The sequence below is a fragment of the Anser anser genome, assembly GCF_964211835.1.
Source record: "Anser anser genome assembly, chromosome: 6".
Classification (NCBI taxonomy): Eukaryota; Metazoa; Chordata; class Aves; order Anseriformes; family Anatidae; genus Anser; species Anser anser.
This window is the reverse complement of record NC_139726.1, coordinates 7,450,169-7,469,743: the sequence shown is the minus strand read 5'-3', so window position 1 is coordinate 7,469,743 and position 19,575 is coordinate 7,450,169. Positions and strand designations below refer to the sequence as shown.

General features: G+C 43.0%; 2 protein-coding genes across 8 annotated transcripts in view; both read right to left on the bottom strand.

Annotated features, from left to right (window-relative positions):
• Nucleotides 1–2,946: 2,946 nt before the first annotated feature.
• LOC310901543 (uncharacterized protein) lies at nucleotides 2,947–8,992 on the bottom strand. 6 transcript variants are annotated; one of them, XR_014585890.1, is made up of 2 exons: nucleotides 4,728–8,884; nucleotides 2,947–4,038 (listed from the first exon to the last, which is right to left on the bottom strand). XR_014585890.1 is itself a non-coding variant. In XM_083841327.1 (2 exons), exon 2 carries the CDS (start codon nucleotides 6,438–6,440, stop codon nucleotides 5,523–5,525), a length of 918 nt encoding a protein of 305 aa, XP_083697453.1. In that variant the 5' UTR covers nucleotides 6,441–7,971; nucleotides 8,890–8,992; the 3' UTR covers nucleotides 2,947–5,522. The 6 variants fall into 6 exon arrangements, 5 of the variants coding, with proteins under 5 accessions (XP_083697453.1, XP_083697451.1, XP_083697454.1 ...); XM_083841327.1 differs by adding an exon at nucleotides 8,890–8,992 and having other exon boundaries at nucleotides 2,947–7,971; XM_083841325.1 differs by adding an exon at nucleotides 8,890–8,990 and having other exon boundaries at nucleotides 2,947–8,148.
• Nucleotides 8,993–9,021: 29 nt separating this feature from the next.
• The window catches only part of TMEM163 (transmembrane protein 163), a gene marked incomplete at its 5' end in the record, with an annotated part of 98,221 nt that continues 87,667 nt past the window's right edge, over nucleotides 9,022–19,575 (bottom strand). For both annotated transcript variants that reach the window (XM_083841330.1, XM_083841329.1), the window contains 3 exons: nucleotides 9,022–10,151; nucleotides 11,603–11,744; nucleotides 15,063–15,174. In XM_083841330.1, the coding sequence (XP_083697456.1) occupies nucleotides 10,091–10,151; nucleotides 11,603–11,744; nucleotides 15,063–15,174 (315 nt within the window). In that variant the 3' untranslated portion in view covers nucleotides 9,022–10,090. The remainder of the gene's footprint in view (nucleotides 10,152–11,602; nucleotides 11,745–15,062; nucleotides 15,175–19,575) is intronic.

The following is a 19,575-nucleotide window of genomic DNA, read 5'->3' as shown; positions in this document are numbered from 1 at the left end:
TCTTGCAAAAAGTTGGTTCTGAAAGCAAAATACCCGTTACTGAATACCTGTAATTTGCCAGGCGTGCTCCTGCTAGGATGGGATGTCTGTCTAATGGCCGGAGAGCAGACTAAAGCCGTTATATTCCCCAGGGAGACAATGCTAACAGAAAATACCTAGTAGTCATATCTGATTTGATCAACAGGAAGAGCTAAGATCTGCGTTCAAGTTTGCGAGGAGCTTGGTTTTTCAAATAAGGATGTCTGTAGGTGGAAATGCACAGGGTGAGCCAGATGCCCCTACAGTCCTTTATGATACCTGAATTTATGAGTCTCAGTGGAGAGGGAGCTCCTTCTGGCTGCGCATCTTACTGCAGATAATTTTCCTTTTAATGCTACTGCTTTGCTGTCAGAAAGGCATTTTGCCTAAGAGCTGCTGCCCAGGTCTCGGCAGAATGGGTCTGTTTGTGGACAGAGCCAGGATTCTGCGTGTTCCCCGTCCAGCTCCGCTCCCAAACACTTGTACCAGATCTCAAAACGTGCTTACTGGCAACATTCAGCCTTGTTCAAAGTTTTTGTCAGCTGCAAATGAGGTTGTTAGGTACATCTTCTCTCCTTACCTGGTCACGCTGTTGCTGTCCTTTAAATCATACTCGATGTCCTTGGTTTACCCTTTGAATGAAAGATGCTCTCCCCTCTGAAAAGCAAGTGGCCCCTCTGCGTTTCAAAGATGATTTGCAAGTTTGCAGCTCTCAACATAAACAAAATTCAAATTGCTTTCCTAAGTATATATTTTGCTCAAGGTACATTTCAGGACCAGATTTTGCTCCTAGGAAAATAAATTAAAGGGGATGAATCAGGCTGGGTGCAATCTCATCCAAGTCTAATTAACTTCATGACTCCCACTGGCTTCAGTGATAGTAGAACTCCTCCTTTAATTTCTCTGCAAATTAAAAAAATGCAGCTCTCCCTTTTTAATAAAGCACTCTGTCCTACAGCACAGAGACCAGACGCTCGCAGGTTACGCTGCACGCATTATCAGCAACCGGCTCTGCCTCTGCTGTGGCACCTGCCATCGCCGGCTGGGTTGGCGTTACTTGTTCAGGAGTGTCACTTCAGAACTTGGCTGACTGTCTGTCCAGTCTACGTTTTGAAGTGCTGGGGGCAGTGGGGGCTGTTTTTTTGTTGTTGCTGTTTTTAAAGAGTATTAGTTATCCATTTCCAGTTTTACAGTCTTTTTTTTCCAGGGGTGCTAACTTTTTTGGCATGGCTATTCCTTTGTGATGTTTGCCCTACGGCTGCTATGCCTTCAGCTTTTGACTTGTGATTTCCATTTGTAGTTCTCCGTTGATCCCATCGTTTTAGGGGCCACTGTAAAGTCAAGGAGAACGATGCACTGACAGATGTATGTTTCTCTTCAGGCTGAAAAGGTCTGGGACAGATATGGTTTCCTTTACATATGCTTTAATACTGCTGTAAGTGTAACATCAAAACCTACTGTTTTACGGGCAGTGACTTAGATCTTGTCTTCACATTTTTAAACGGCTCTATAGTTTTTTTAAAGTTAGTTTGTAACTTCCAGATACTGTATTTAAATGGAACATGTAAACAGCAAGCTCTGTGTATCGAGTGTGAAATGTTTACTGTAGGAATGTGTTGAAAATACCAGAGGCTGAACCTCAGATTTGAGGCGTTGTTCGTGGTCTTTTTCCAGGGAAAAAAAAAGTGCAATCATTGTCGAAGCATCTTGCTCTCATGGGAGTAATCCTTCACGTATTCACCTCATGAAAACCAGTAGTACGTTTAGATTCAGCAGGCCTCGCAACAGCACTAAGCCACCTGCTTATTAAAAGGGTAAATAAATCAGGTCCTCGAAGTATTGATAAAATGAGTCATAACCCCACGTCCCACACACACAGCGCTTAAAACGTGATCAGCTGTAACCAAATCAGAAGCACCTTTCTCTGCTGGGCACTGGGGCGGGCATCTTGCACTGAGACTCCGTGTCCCTTTATCGAAGGCAGGTTTTGCATGGGAACAGCATCCCTCACGGTGCACGAGGGCTTGCAGAACCGATGCATCATGGACCCTGCTGTCTCCACGTTTCTCAGCAGGGGTAAAATGCACTGCTGCCTCCCTGTACCAGGAAAAGATGCCTGGATCACAGTGTGCTGAGGTGCCAGCCAGCCCTCGGGTGGCACAGCCTGCCTCGATCCCAGCAGCTGCAAAGGAGTTCGAAGTATCACACAGGTACACGATAAATCGAGTTAATCTAATCAACTGCGGTCTGAAGGCAGTTCATTTTAACAGGGCTATGCCCACAACTAATTCGTTACAGTCATTAACAAGGCTGTAGCGATACAATGACAGTGAAAACCATTTTTAAGAAGCCCTGGTTTTATTTGGTTTTCACAAAGAAGTACAGCAGAGGAGGAGGAAATGGCAGTTTTACCAAAAGAAAAAAAGAGTAAATATTTTGAGAAGGGTTACCCTGAAGATTCTAAGAGAGAGAAATGACAAAAATAGGGGAATATTCGCAAAGCTAATTTGAGCTTAGAGAGGTTTGTCTCCTGCAGCTTGCTCGGCTGGCCACTGCAGGGTCAGCCTCCGGAGGGTAACGTGGGGCAGCTCTCTGGGCTCTGGTCTGATTCATCCCCTGGAGGAGTCTCTCCATGGGCAAAGGCTGTAAAATTCTGACTAATCCCTGTAGCACCATAAATGGGAGAAAACAAACAAAACAAAAACCTACTGAAATCTGTAAAAATACAAAGCTGCTTTTTTCAAACAGTGATTTGGAATCAGTGAGAGTTTTTAGGTGTCCGTGAGCTGGCTGGTACCACGTGTTCGGTTTGAATTCTCTCCTAAAATCTTGATTCCTTGTTGTATTTAAATGGTTGTGTTCCACTATATTATGTTCAAGCAGTTCGATTCCAAAAGAACAGAACACAGTGGTTCGCATACTGTCAAGTTACTAGGGTTCAGTAGGATGGGATTATTTTATTATTTTTTTTTTTAGAAAAGTAAATGTCTGTACTTTAATGGCATAGAAAAATGCTTTGTTTTCACTGTTGTAGAAAAAAACTAGGGAGAACTTTATTTTTCAATAAACTTTTTTCTTGTGTGATTTGGACTTACGATTGTTTTGTGCTTAAATGGGGAGCCCATGAGCTGCCTGTTCCTGAAATGGCATCTGTGTGGCCTGTTGTGGCCTGGCAATTCTGCTGCTGGTGCTGGCCCACCTCTTGAGAAGCCAGCCATCACGTGAGCCGTCCCACCTACCCACGTCCTGGTGATCGGAACAGGCAAGTAACCATCTTCTGGGTTTGGTTTGTTTAAATCTGTGTTGGATTTAAAAAGGCGTAATATCAGGCTTCATTTCAGGAGGCAGGTCTGCCACTGCACTAGTTAGGCATTCTCAGTTTCCTAGAAATTTCAAGCACAAAAGGAAGATTTGGGAATTGCACGGTGAGACGCTGACATACAGTATGTACTTGCGTAGTACATTATTTCTTTCAAAACTAAAAGCTGTGTTGTGCTAACATGGCCTTACGGAGCGTTGTCTGTCAAGATTTAAGTTCAAACGCAAAGAGCTTGCGCTGCTTAAGAAACGCTCGCATATGGAACAAGCGATCAAGCAGGAAACTTCAGGCCAGGCGCCTGCATCACTTCAGTTCGCATCGCTCCGATGGCTGGGCTGGAGTTGCTGCAGCAGAGAGCATCTGGTGGGTGCTGCAGCGACCTCCTGAGAGGTGCCAGGACTGTGTAAGAGACGTAACTTTTGTCGTCAGGGACTGGGGCGTGCAGCCCGGGCACTTGATAGGTGCTGTAATAAAATGCCTGGGAGGTTATGAGCTGATATATCAAAAAAGACATGCAATATGTCTACAAAGTGAAATTTCTTATGCTAAACTGTCAGTTTATTTCAGTTGCATCCGTTCTGTTTCTGTCCAATTCGGTTTTTGTTCTCCCTGGTGAGCCTGAGCGAAAGGTCATCTCCTGTCAGCTTCTGCTGGGAACATTGAGAGGTTTCAGTGGAGCCATCCAGGCCTAATAGAAGAGTCTAAGAGGGGAGCACAGATTGTATTTGGTAGTAAAATGAATAGGGGGGAAAAAAAGGTAAAAAATGAAGACTAGGAAGATGAGCTCTTTATGTTATAGAAATATCCATTTGTAAGACAATTGCTTCATACTTTTTAAAACTACACTGGAGGGAAGCAACTGCTTTCTTGGCTACAACCACTACGTTTTTCTAAGTTTGTATGTTTTGGACTTTTTTTTAATCTAGTCACACAACTGAGTAATTGAAAGTTAGAATAGTACAGAAAGCTGTGACTATCACCTTGGGCTTGTCTTTTTCCCCTTTTTTCCTATTCTGATTAATGACACACACCAATAGTAATCAATAGCATTAATCAAGATGTCACGCTGAAGCAAGAACGTGAAATGCCTGCAAGCTGGGAGAAGGCTTGTGACTTGGTTTTGGATATGCAGCTGCAGATCTTTTTGAGAGCTGGAATGAGGGATCTTAGTGCATCGTGACTAAATGTGATGGTTTTCTGCAGCAGGTTGCTAGCTGTGCTTCTGAAACAGCCTTACAGCACTCTTTCTGTGGGGTGAGGTAGCTGAATCTGGTGAGTGGCTCACCAGCCACTCCGTCCTATGGACATTTTCTTGGCCTACTTCATCTTAGGTTAAAATAGTTAAAAAAAAAAAAAAAAAAAAAAGGTTCTGTGTTGCTGTTCAACATACCTCAATTCCCAAATGTTTGTTAACTGATTCTGATGTTAGCAGAGGACACTCCTCACTTAGTTCTGGTTATTTTGGGGAATGTTTTCTTTCCTGCTTCATGTCCCTAATTGTTGTTCAGCTTTGACATTATAAGGAGACATCTGTAAGATGGCAGGCAGCTAGAGTCAGATGTGTTGCAGTCACGTAACAGAAAAAAAATGTATGAGCGCTGGAACTTGGAATAAAACCCACACGTGTTGTGCAGCTGTATTGGAAAGAAGATCAGTGGGGGAGATTAAGTACTAAGTGCTTTAACTCTCGCATATTTAGACTGGTTTCAGTCAAACTCCAGCTGGTAGAGAGCCCACAGATGGAAACATTTGCAGTGACTGCTCCCCTCACGCTGCTACTTTCCACTTCAGCATGCAGCAGACAGCTGACTGCCTAATGATGCTCCTAATTTATGGTTGTGCTTGTCGGGACTTGCACATTTTATTACTGTACTGATTAGGGGGATTGTATTTCACTGAACTCCTCATAGTAAATCTTTGTTGCCAAAAACTTGGGGATGTTTGCACTGAGCAGGCTCCGGCTGTGAAGTCTCACTTCACCGTTGCCCTCGGCCTGGGGGACCAAAGGTGTTGCTTTGTGCACAGCTGTGACGAGGGAACCTTCAAAGCAAAGTGTGCCGGACACAGATGCTGGAAGGGTAGCACCATCTCTTAAAGAAATTGTACCACGGTGTGAGGCTTTGCTGTTCCAGCAGGTAATGTCTGGTGCTCACGATATGACCAGTGCAGCAGAGCTCTGAAGCACTCAGTCGGAGAAGCCCCCTCCCAGCTTTGATTTCCCCCCTCCAGAGCAGGCAGGAGGCAACGTGACTTGTTCAGGGCTGTGCTGTGGGGTTGGATTCTGCTTGATGGCTCCCTTACTCCTTGCAGTGTGCTGAGGTGAAGGGTGATGGTCCCGTGGGGCCCGGTCCCGTAAGGCCCGTGTCATTACGACGTGTGAGTTCTGAAAAATACCAGAGTTGGTGGCAAGAGTGTTAGTGGACAAAATGGGATGTGTCCTTGTTACTAGTGAAGCAGACTTTAAACATCGTAGCCCTTCTGTAGAGGCTTTGTATAAAATGCCTTCTGCATCTGCTTTCCGTGGTGGTGGTGCCACTTCTGGGTGTGCACATGGTGTTAGGGTCTTCTCCTCTCGCATGCTGCCAGAGCAGCAGCCGTGCTGGCCCCGGTGGGCAGCCAAAACACAGTACCTGCAGTACCAAACAGGTAACAGTCCCGAACTGCCCAGGGCTTCCTCAAACGCTCGGCTTGTGGCTGAACAGCAGAGGCCAGCATCCAGCTCCTGAGCGAGGGAGGAACAGCAGGAGATGTCCCTTGACTGTCTGCTGGATCGTTTGAATATGCTCCAGATGCGTGACCCAGGCCCGCAGGAACGCGTTTCGGTGCGCTTCTCCAGCACAGTCACGGGTACTCGGTGAGCACGGTGGCAGGCTGGCTGGCGTGTGTGTGGGCACAGCACCGCTTGGTGGCAGGGCTCCCGCCAGAGCAGCAGCAGCCTCCTGGAAGCAGCGCTGAGAAACAAAGGGTGCTGCGAGCACAGCGAAAGCACTCTCCGACTTGCACATCCTGGACGGATCAGCTGCAGAAATGCACCCCGGGGACACCTCTGGGCAGCAGCTCCGGTGCTTCCTTGCCTCTGTGGCTGCAGCGGGAGCTTGCTCATTTACGGCTTCCCTACAAGCTGGAAGTGGACTCAATCAGCACAGGATGCTAACTTGGTGATTTCTGAGTTCCAAAAAAACCACGTAACTTGTAACTACAAAGGGAATGTGATCAATTTCCATTATCTAACAAGGGAAGTATTCAAAATGTACCATGTCCCTACCTGGCGTATGCAAGGCATGGCTTGGGGCTCAAGGCTGTAGCTGCTATAATCCTTACCGTGAGAGTTTTTGATAGCTTCCTTCTCTGCTGAACTACAAGGCCAAATTCAAAGCCTCTGCTCAGATTCATAGTCACTTTCAGGGATTAATTTGCAGCTCTGAGTTTGGGCAGGCTTTAGTGAGCATCAGTTTGCACTCCCTGTACTGGCCAGCGCTGTGTTTTGTCTGAACACAACCTTCTTCCTCACGTCCTTTGCACAACAGAGAGCATCTGGTAGTGCTGACAAGCTCCTGCAGCTCGTGATCACCAAGTGAAATACTATGTTGGGCAGTGCCAAGGTCCAGGTGAGTCATCCTGAGCTACCTCAGCTTTTGAAAAGTCCACCTTCAGTTAGCACAGCTGAGCACTTGTTGTATCATTAGCAAGAAAACAACTGGTGCAGACATTTACTAAAGAAAACCAATATAGAAAGTGTTACCTTCAGGTGCCCAGCTAGGTCAGGGCATTTCAGTAAACTGGAGGAGCAGTGATTGTTGTTCCTTACGTAATGTACCAAAAGAAGTGGGTTTGATGCTAGCTGGCTTCATCAGCATGTATTTGTTCTCATCTCTGAGTATCGTTATTTCCTGGTCTTTTTCCTTTGAAGTCATACAAGTGTTTCAGTTATTATCTTGTATTTACCTGCTAATATCAGAAGTGCTTTGAAGCACCTGAAAAGTTTCTGCAGTTGTGGATAGGATAGGATAGGATAGGATAGGATAGTTCGAAGGGACTTTCAAAGATCCTCGAGTCCAACTGCCTGACCACTTTCTCACCAAAAGCATGTTACTGAGGGCATTACCCAGCTGCCTCCTGACCACTGGCGGGGTTGGGACATTAACCACACTAGGAAGCCTGTGTCACCGTCTGCCCACCCTCACGGTAAAGTTAATCTGGTAAGAAAAAAGATGAAGTTGTTTAACCTCACCTTTTCCAAGACTATGTAGCTGGAGTCTGTACTTACAAAACATCCTCTAAGTAAGAGGCGTGAAACTTCATTTACTCAGCCTTTACCTTTGCTTCGTGCAGGAACACATCTGCATTGTCCTGTGCTCAGCATTTTAATAGGCTTCATTAACATTTGTGCTGGACACTGGTTTGAATGTCCTACATGCTTTCAGTGGTCTAGGACCGTGTTGCCAAGATTATATGAGGATTTAAGCATCTTGCCACAACCAATTTTACCTTCTGGCTTCTCTTCTGAAGCAGTTGGCGCTGGGCTCTGCTAGAAACCTGCTGCTGTAGTGCACAGCCCTGTGGGGCAGCACTGTTAGTAGTTCCCAAGTGTCGTTCTAGTGGCTAGCAGTGGGACTGGAGAAGTAACAAAGCCCCTGGAGAGGTGGAAAAGGGTAAACAGTGCAGATAGAACTAAAAAAAAAAAACACACACATGAAACGTGTAATACAGGTATGTTCAGGCTATGGGTCTATGACACTGATGCTGAAGATGCTTGACACAAGCGAGTTCATCAGCAGGGAAGTGCCCATTTCGTGGCTCTCTTCAGGCAACTTGGAGTTAGAGAAGAAACACAATGGGAAAACATCAGGACTAAGCAAAAGCATAACAAATTAGGACCTTGTGCATGAAGAAAGGCCTTTGGTATGTGCCATTTAGAAGTCCACCTTTTGTACAGGGACAACTCCTCTACACTAGGTCCTTCTGGAGCTCTTGCTGAATGCATGTATAAAGGACCTCCTCTGTCTTGTCAAGTGTTGTACTTCCCGCTTACACTGAGTGACACGTGATGATGTCTAACATCACCCAGTGACAGCAGGGCATAAGCAGCACCAGGATACTGATACTAACAATAGTATAAAGTTTGTTTACAAGCATTTATACAAACTTGATCGATCCAAGATACATGTAAACCAGCTATAGCAGCAAAACAAAATTCATTTTGCAGTAAAGCATTTTCTGTTATGTTTCAAAAGGAAGGGAGTGTCACCTTCCCAGCGCTGCACACCTCACGTAGGCACTGTCAGGTCAGTGAAACCTCGGGGGTCTCTCCCTACACGTATCATTTGGCGTTTGCTTTTAATAAAGATCCTTGAGGACCTGGCTAAGGACTTGCTAAGTGACATATGATGGGAAATATGGTTTTAGATAACACAAGGTGCCAGTAAACAGAGTCCCCACTTTACTTCAGTCACTAAACAGACACTAAACTACTAATTGTAGGTCTACTGTCATTTACATAACCTATTGTAGAGTAGCTAGAAACAGGAATTTCTAGCTACTTGGCTACTTACCATAGTCCTATTTCAACCTCTACAGTGGACTGTCTGCTATTTTTTATCCACCTTTGATAAACAGAAGCAACAATACTGTCTCTGTGTTGTGAAAGCCAACCTGAAATATATAAAATAAAGAGAAAATGGATATAGCCAGAGAATCCAGTTTAATAGGCTGCTATACAGGAAGACTTTGCTCTATGATACATTCTGGAAATAGTTTTCAAATGTTACTTACAGGTACTGTATAAAATAGATACCAGTTTTATTGACTATACATCAAGATTCTTTGATAATTTAACCTGCTATTAAGTAATACATAAGACGTGTGATGGAAGGTGAGCAACACTTTACGGAACAATCTAAGTCTAATAAATAGATCTCTATCTCACCACCAGGTTGAGCCACTGCTGTGTCATTGTCAGACTACAGAGCAACCACAAAGTCACACACGCTGACACACCTGTGCAAAGTACAATAGAAGATGAGAATCCCATTCCTCAAGCAGCTCCCCTTCCTTGCAGGACTTTTTGGCTTGGTCTTTACAGTAATACTGCGTGTGCTTGTTTGGTCCATGCAAAGCAATGGATGGTGTCTTGTTAGGAAAAAATAGAATTTAAATTGAGGAGGGATAGTTTCAGTTAGTTTAGGATTAAAATGAAGTACCTCTCTGCTCACAGAAAGGTTTGCAACTGCTCTTTCTGCGGGTCTATTTAAAAAGGGGTGGAAGAAGTAGCTACTTAAGTGTTTCAAGCAACACAGCTCTTGGTGTCCACTCTCTACATGGGGTACTCTGTTAGCCAAAGAGGTTAGCAAGGCTTGCACTTCTGTTACAGCACATGTTGAGGAAAATACAGGCTGGGGGAAAAAAAACAGGATCTGAAACTGGCACTTCTTTACCCACAGGTTTATCACATCATTAAGAACACTTTCACTCTAGAATATACAACATGGCAGCTGGGTTAAAACTGCAAACTGCATGTTTTCTATTTTCACAGGAATCGATAGCATACTTGACAGAAAAATGCTGCTGTTTCGCTGAATTGCAAGCAGTGTGCACATATGCCAGTTTTACAGAGAGATTTCCCATTAAAACAAACTTTAACAAAAACAGACCACGGGAAACAAACCGCATAGTTAATAAAATACCATTGGCACCACTTGCCAAAATGCATGATGCTGTAGGTCTACAGTCCTTACAAAGAAGAGGGTGTGATCTTCACTCAAACATTTCGTAGTGGCGCGTTTGCCTTACGCGGGGTACCATGTCAATGAGCAACCTGCAGGGGAGAGCACAGGAGAGGTTATGTAGAGACACAAAGGAATGCCCTAGAATTGGGGGGCTTTATTTAATTATAAACACGAGTTTATTTTATAAATAAAAGAGAACTCACACGTAGTAACCCTTATCTTGCTTTCTCCTGATCAGAGTTAATTCCACCCCAAAACTGATTCTGCCCAAAAGGGAGTCTAAAACTTTATGGAGATGGTGTTGCCTTTAGAAAGCTTGGACACACAGCCGCATTTGGAAACTGAAATGCGCAGCAGCAGTCACTTCTGGCTAGGGAAGATGGGGCGTTAGTGGAAGAAGGCGTGTTGTAGCCACCTGATTGCCACACAGCTGCTGTAAGGAGGTCTCTAACCACACAGAACTGCAGCAGTTTCAGCAACTGGAAAAACCAGGTCAGCTGATAAAACAGAATTCAGTTTTATCCTTTGTTTACTTCATTATCCCTTACTGTGTCTTGGTGACACAATGGCTGAGCTGACTGTCGGGCAGAACGATGGCACGGATGTAGCATAAATTTCAGAGGCTGTACGAAAGGTTTCCAATGCTGTTTGGTACATTTAAATATTTTGGTACTGATTTGCTGCTGCAGTTTTCCAGAATAGCTAGCTTTGCAATTGAAGTAACAGCAATTATAGTGCTTTTCCAAGAATGGTATTTCCCATTAAAATGTTAATTAATTTTTCCAAGTTTAAGGGGAAAAAAAGCACACAGCTTCCAGAGGGCTTACTGCAGCCTAGGGCTAGTTCTCAACAGTGGTGACTCCAATTAAATAGGTTGCTGCATCTCCCCCTTTGTCTTATGGCAGAAAGAGAGATGAAACACAAAACCCTTAGATTCCATGCTGCCAAGGGAAACTGTGGCAGTAAAGGAGCATGTGGCAGAGCTTCGCTTGATCTTACTCCATTTCTGATGTCACGAATCAAGAAATCATCTTACAATTTAGTGGAAACAATATTATTCGAAATACAACTGGCTAACCTGCAGTTCAGAAGTTGCTACAGGGTCAGACTAAGAAACAAATCAGAGGTAAGATCATTCTTTAAGCTTAGGCATCTTACCTTAAAGCTATGGTTTCTCTGGAAAAAATAGTGCTGAGAAGTGTCTGTAGGAGTAGCATAGAGTGATCTTACCAAGGATTTTTTTTGTTTTGTTTTTTAATATTTCAAGGCCAAATCTCTAAATTCAGGTATAGAAAGTCTCCCAAAAATTACTCCAATTTCTCTTTAGGTTCTCTTCCTTCCTACTGAAAAGAGACAGACAGACAGACAGTCTTTTGTCCTTTTTCCTGCCCTGTGCTTCAATATTGGCAGCTAGTCTAACAAAATCCAGTGACAGATTTTACAGGAGTTGTGTTGACATTTAAGAGCTATAGCTTTTTCCATTAAAAAGACAGCCCACCTGCAGTATATAGTGAAACACCTACTGGCAGGAGATACTCACTTGATCCCATAGGCAAATATTGTTAGTCCAATTAAAACTCCTATACTGCCATCCAGAAACCAGACAGAAGAATTGTGTTTAAAAACTTCTGCGCTGAGAAGGATGGAAAATCCCATTATTCCACCTACAAGAGAGTTGAAACCTAGACAGGAAGGGAAAAAAAGAGAGAATCAAATCTCAACAACCTCACATGAGGAGACAAGGTCACCTGTAGGGAGAAAAGCTGTGGTTGCAGTGGTACCACCAGATAGGGCAAGGACCCATGCACAAGGTGACCTGGGCATTTCTACACACCAAACTTTGAATACTTGGTGTCTGACCAGTGTTTTGTAAGACCTCTGTCACTTGTCAGTTCTGATTTAAAATATTTTACATTAATTTCCCCATACTGTGTCTTGATTTAGTCGGTCCCAAACTTTTCGTTCTTTGTTGGGTTCCAAATGCTAGATACCTTGATGACAAATGAAAAAAACTAACTTGAAATAGTCTATGCTGTGTCATGAGTCAACTCCAGTCAGCTGCTGCTTATACTACTTACCCATTTTTTTCCAGTTCTCCATGTCTGCCAAGAACCACGTACATGGCACTTACTCCTGAATGTCTCCTTTGGTCCAGGCCTCCCACATCCCATCCCTACCTAAGCTGTGTTTTTTTTTTTTTCTGAAAGATGTAGCTAAGACTTGACCTTCTATAGCTGACATACTTGTCTAATCCATCCGTATTTTGATTAAGATGCGCCAGACTCCTGTCAAGGGTATTTAAGTGCAAAGGAAACCCTGGCATGGAAAAGCACGTGTTACCTAGCAAGACTGTGGCAGAATGGGGAGAGAAAGGTTTCAGGCTCCCTGACCTGTGAGAAAAGGGTTTGGGGCTGTGGTTTTTTTGTTTGTTTGTTTTCCAACTGTGGTCGTGCATTCTGCAATAGGAATCTCGAAACTTGCACGTAAGTGCTTGATTACTGAATTAATTATACCAGTCTAGCTAAACCAATATTGACACAAAGCACTCGAATGAGATCCTGATCTTTTTTATTCCCAACCAATATAACTTGTACTGCTTATACTTGTCAATGAAATACGGTGTGTGTAAATATATTAAGTATAAATTAATTAGCTATATATTTAAACCAGTGTTACTTCCCCTGCTCCAGCTTAAGTCAGATCCCATCAACGTGATATGCAAAAGGCAGGAAATAGTAAGATATTTTCTTGCTATTATTGGCTGACGGTTCCAAATGATCTAAAAGCTACTTACAAAGGAAATTGTCCTCTCTTTCTGACTGTCGTTCAGTCAAACCTTTCTTTGCTGGGGCGGCAGGAAATCAGGCTGCAGGTATGAGTCCCACGTTCTGTGCATAAAGCTTACTAGCACAGGACACAACAGGTGGCTAAATCTGGGAGGGAAATGGGTATCTAAAACCTACAGGAAAGTTGGGTGACACTGCCTGTCTGCCTCATTTCTGCACTTGTCCTTTGAGACGGTGCAAAATTCAAGATAGGAAAGGGCTGCAGTAATTATCCAAAAGGCCATGAACTTTTGCTATACACAAACTGTATAAATAACATTTTGCCTTATCAAGACTAAAATATTAAGGCTTTAAAGAGCTAATGTTGTAAAGCCCTATTCTAAAACATTGTTCTAAAACATTTTTTTTCTAAGAATATATATCCTCAACAGAGAATCTAAAGTTTTGGAAATAAACCGCTTTTTCAGGAAGAAGAATGTGTGCTCAGCTTACTCAAAACAGTTTGTGCTATACAGCCAGTGATCACAGGAGGTAAAATAGCAGGAAACAGAAAACACTAATAAAAGAAATGCAAGGGAGTGTTAAATCTGTCTCAGACACTGAATCACATTGTCTCCTCCTGAGTGTTAATAAACCAAGTATACATGTAAATATTTTTCGTGAAAGAAGGTATCTAACTACGCATGGTAAGATCAGCCTCCTACATTTTCTAAAATAGTTGTAGAAAGAAGAAAATAGAGATAAAAAGCAGAATGAGTTAACTGTATACTTCATTCCCTAATTTTTTAATCAAAGGATGAGCATGCTTCAGCTCAGAAACAATATAATTAGCACAAGGATGTAATTATGGGCAAAGTGACTTCTGTGTTATACAGAAGACCAATTCAGAGCTAAAGTTATACAGGAATTTTTCAGCTAATGTTTTGTCTGAAAAAAAAAGTTGATTGTTTAAAAAACAGGGCACCTTTTTTAAAGGGAGGGTTAGTCATTTGCCTGCTTAGAAATAGTTCTAAAACAGTCAACACATCTCACTTACACTCTGACAGCAAAGGAAGTCAGACTCACTGGTCTAGTTCCCAGGATCCTTTCCAGAATCCTTTTTGCAGGTTGCTAATCTTTTTGTTTCAAACAAAAAGGGGGTCTGTAGTAAGGAATAGGAGCACTGAACAACACAGTCTATTGGGAGAGAATTACACATGCAGGGAGGCAGTAACTTACTCCTACCCCCCCGCACTGCTGTTTTGATTTTTTTTGCTTCTTTTGTATTTATAATATAGGTACTCACAAAGTATTTATATAAGCGGGACAACATAAATTATAAATACTCATGTTATCACACATCACCAAAAAAAAGTAGATTTAAATTACTCATACTAAAGCAATTATATGTATCCATAGAGAAAACTCAAAATTGAGTTTCCTTAAAGTGAAATCTTAGCAGAGGAAACCAATTTATATCCTACAGTCCCTGAATCACTAACACTACTGTGTATCCTTATGGAGCATTTCAGGCTGCTGCTGTCAAAACAGCAACAGTTGCGCACTACACAGCTGCACCAACAGCCCAGTAGCAGTGAGGTCTTCCCAGCAGTGTCTGAGTTTCACCTTGTGACAAACTCTGGCAGGGGGTGGGACGATAGGCAAAGGCATTGTTTTCCATGTGATACCTTACAGGCTCTACAGAGCAAGTGGCAGGTAAAGAACCAGGGTGACAAATTACATCTACAGGGGCAGTGTGCATGAAGGCTGATCGCTGCTGAAGGCAGGAAGGTGTTTTCTGCTACATACGCACTGTAGGCATGAGTTTGTTCACCAGGTGTAGGCAGCAAGGATGGATGTGACTTCACCAAAGCTATATAAATTGGTGTCGTAGCCCCACACTGCAATCTAACCTCTGACACACACCTAATTAATAATATGCTCTCTCTCTCTCTCTCTCTCTCTCTCTCTCTATATATATTATTGCTTACTATCTATCCATTAACTGTTTGACTTCCATCAGACAAACCCATTTCAGCTATGTCTTTACGTAAGATTCTAGTGGTACCACAGATTGTTCTGGTTTGGTTTGTTTTTTTTTTTTTTTTTCCAGTGGCTTTCTCTTTTTAATACTCTTCCAGAGTTGCCCTTGTGCGGGGGGTCACTAGTATCCTCCGTGTCTACAGCATTCCCTGGGGGAGTCTGTACGTGCAACAGGATCATCTCCACACTCACCGTCAGTTATCAGCGCTCTGCTTGTAAGGACCTTTCCCAGCATAAATTTGATTACTGCCAAAACAGTGCAAAGGATGCCACTTAAAACGGAGACGCTATACAGAAAATCATCCTGAAAGAAAAGACATCAGGCGTTAGTATATCTTCTGGTCCTGTCCTACATACTGAATGACAAATAGTACTAGTTAATATGCAATTACTTGCGCCACTGAAGTATACAACCTGAGAAAAAGATTTCCTGAGTTATGACTTTCATGACAGCCGGTGCTTATTCTGTTTATACTACTGTCAGTAATTGCTCTTGCAAACATAATTAATGATGGTCCCAAGCAACACAATTTGAATGGACCCAAACTCCTCAGATTCAGATTCTATGCCTGCTGGGCTGACTGCAGACTGCCTAGTAATCTGACGTCTAATGCAATCAAACACAAAGGCTCTGCATGCAGGATAAAAGACTGAGAGCAAAATCCCACTTACCAGATTTTTGTTGATTTTTTTTAATGTGAGAAATAATAATTTAATTCACTTCTGAGTCTGCAATTGCTTTGGTTATGTTTGGTTTCCCTCTTTCCTAAGGTAAAGTCTGGTCCAAGCTACAGCCATAGTATGAGTTTTGCTACTGGTGCAAAATTGGGTTTAGCTCTTAGAAAACAAATTTTCACTGGGCTTTCATTTCAAAGCTACAGAAATATCCACATTACTTAATTTGAATACATAACATGAGCTCCCTAGGCTCCCCTGATGGAAAGCTGAGTGCCTATGTAGGGCAAATTTAATTATTGTTTAACATACGTTCTCTAAGAGGTCGTCTGCAGGCGCCTACCTCTTTCCCCTGACTATTTTGTGTTCAGCTGGGGTGAGCAGAGCCACTCCTGGGTGCTGAAACACCGGCACCACAGCCAGGTGCCCAAAAGGGGTCCCTGTGCTTCCTCCCCAGTGCGGTCCATCAGCCCAGGGGCAATGCAGAAGCACTACCATGCCTGCCTGCCATCTAACCACAGAGCTTTGGAATAGATTAATTTATTACTCTTAATAGAAGCTTTAATTTAAGCTGTTGCAACATCAGTAGAAATAAAGAAAATAGCAGGAATATATTTTTTTTTATCTGCAGGTCTAAGTGGGCCAGTGCCACTGGGACCCTGTTACCGATTAAAATACCCTGGCAAAAATCCCCGTTGATAGTAAACGCTGTCATAATGATTCATCATCACCTCCATCCATTTTCGTTATTTCAGCAGCAATTAAACACCCAAAGAAATCAAAAAAGGGTTTTGAAAGCTGCTTAGGAAGATACTGGGAACTGGATTACTAATGTAATGTGCTCACATCCCCAAAATAATTTATTCCGTATGTTTTCCTACATTTTTTTAAGTTGTATTTTCCAAGTCTACTTCATTCTCTGTCAGCCATGAGCTCATTCTCTCTAGTCCTGGCAAAGTATTGAACAGCAAGACGAAACGCACCGAGGGAAGGAGCACAAAACAGAAGAGGTTAGAACAAAGAACTAAAGCAACTGAGTAATGGTAAGAAAAAAGGCATTTGTGAAATTATTTTACCAAAATGACTGGAAGATATCCAGTCAGTTTTGGAGGGCTAGGGAAATACTGGGAATGTTTGCTTGGTGTCAGCCTCGCGAGTAAAGCTGGAAGCTTCCAGAAGATCTGAAACAACAACAAAGCTTCCAAAGGCTGAGTAAACTTTGCAAGAAATTCCTGTCAAGTTCATGCTTCTACATGTTGTGCTTCTTTCTCAAAAATGTATAGTTACCATGCCCAAAGATTTAATTTTGATAGTTTGACAAATTCTGATTAGTCTTGGGATTGTAATCTCATCTAAAATTTTATTAAATAGTTCATCTGATACTGCATAACAGAATCACAGAATCGTCTAGGTTGGAAGAGACCTCCAAGATCACCCAGTCCAACCTCTGACCTAACACTAACAAGTCCTCCACTAAACCATATCACTAAGCTCTACATCTAAACATCTTTTAAAGACCTCCAGGGATGGTGACTCCACCACCTCCCTGGGCAGCCCATTCCAATGCCTAACAACCCTTTCAGTAAAGAAGTTCTTCCTAACATCCAACCTAAACCTCCCCTGGTGCAACTTTAGCCCATTCCCCCTTGTCCTGTCACCAGGCACGTGGAAGAACAGACCAACCCCCACCTCTCTACAGCCTCCTTTAAGGTACCTGTAGAGAGCGATGAGGTCGCCCCTGAGCCTCCTCTTCTCCAGGCTGAACAAGCCCAGCTCCCTCAGCCGCTCCTCATAAGACTTGTTCTCCAGACCCCTCACCAGCTTCGTTGCCCTTCTCTGGACTCTCTCGAGCAGATATGTGTATCTGCATATGTGTATCTAGCACATATGCATACACATACGGATATGCGTATCTAGCATATGTGTAAGACTTCAGAATAACCTGAAGCACAACGACATGCTCCCTCAACGTAATGACCACAGAGTCTCTACCCTGAGCTAACAGTCAGAGTACTGTTCTCATGCCATCAGGCAGAATACAACTTTTCTACAGATGAACAAGTTTGTTTTCACTTTCTTTGCAAGAGTAAGCATGGCGAGCAAACCTGCTCATGATCCCCTCGAGTTTGAGGGACCTTTTTTTTTTTTTTCCCCTACAGAATCTCAACCCAGCTAGTCACCAGCTGATAGGAACTGCCTTTCATCAGTTATTGACCCTGAAAAATAATAGTATATACTGTCATCAAAATCAGTCTAACAAACAGCTTTAGTGACAGCCAAGGCAACTTATATGTGATACAAGTTTCTGAATAAACTCATGGAGTGAATTTATGAATAGGCTTTTTATCAAGGTTTCAGGAACTAAAAAAGTCTTCCTAAGTTCTTTTTTTTTTTTTTTAATAACAGAACACAAGCTCATTTGTTGCTAATACTAAAGCGACTGGATCAATCATAGCTCCTTTGCAATCACAATGGACATAGAAAGGGAAGAAGGTAGAAAACCCTGCTCTTAATGTGAACACCTCAGTAATTTCTTGCTTTAGACTGTGCAGAATAGACTTTCAGAAGATTCTGTTATCTCTTTTCGTCTCTCTTAGCAGTATTTAAAGAATGATCGTCGCAGTTTTACACAACAGCCACAAGGAGGCGGCCGATACTTCAGTACAAGGCGAGGAGACAAAACTGAAGGGGAAAAAAAAAAAAAAAAAAAAAAAAAAACAACCTACATTCACTTTCCTCAGTCCTTTTCCAGGCTTGCTGGATCTCCAGGCACCCAGCTGGAAGAAGCAGCGTGAGGCTACATGCTGCTAGCAAGAAGGTTTTGTAGATGTAAGAGATGAGCTCAAAATCCACGGTGAAGCCCAGCAGCTTGGCCGCCACCTATGGCACGCAGGCCGAGCAGGTGAGGCAGCAAAAGGGCAGAAATCAGCTCAAAATGCTCCTTGGGGGCTACATACAGGATTAGAAGCTGGAAGCGGTTTAGGAGAGCATCTGGCTGTGCTGGTACACCACCAGCCTGCAGGATGTGACCGCTACAAGGGGCTCCACAGATTACCTGATCCCTCAGGGCCGCCGGGTGACAGGACTTGGGGCTGGCGCACCCCCCTTGCTGCAGCACCGCGGGGCCTGAAGAGTTAAGCACGTCATACTGTGGCTGTGAAATGCTTCCCATTAAACTAAGCATCATTTGGAGAAACGAAGACGAGAGAAGCCATAACAGAGAGCCAAATTAATAAAATAAGCCTGGCCATCTGGCACTGTCTCCCTCAGGATCTTCCCTCAGTCGTGCCCTCTCTGTAGCCCTTGCCTTAGCATCTGACGGTCATCAAGAGCACAAAGCAAATCTAGCCAGACTCACTACACACATTCCTGGTGTTATTTTAATTAAAGCAGCAGCAGCAAATTGGGACAGATGATAAAAATTTAAATTCTGATCATTTCCATATGATAAAGGCTTCTCAGCCTTGTAAATAAAGCTCTTTCCTTTTCCATTTCTTTTCATCATATTCCCTCATTACTATTACACTGTACATGAGACCTCAATTAATAGGCACACATCATCTGGCTAGATGGCTTCATGTATAAAACAGCAGTGTACATAAAGCTAGGTGCTCATCCTGGGCTGCCATCTCATTACACAGCACTCTTAACAGCTGCAATGTCCCAATTTAAGATTTTTTTTTTTAATGCAAGATTTTACGCCATGATAGTTTCCCAAAAAAAGAAAGCTTTCCTAAGATGCTTTCTTTGCTCCTAGAAAAGGAATAATAGCAGTCCGCAGGCAGCTTTCCTGCACTTTATCCGAATGCATTGTCCCCACCAGTGCAAATGAGAACAGAGGTCTTCAAAAACGTGACAACATTTCTGTCCCTGCTTTCAAGGATCTCACCAAAAGCAGCAGTCATCTTATGGCTTAAGGAAAATTTGTTGATGATGATGTTGTGACTTTGATCTCTTTCTGAACCTACTGTAAAAACTACAAAAAAAAGCTGCAGGGGATGCTTCAGTGCTTGACTTAGTAGGTGGAGAC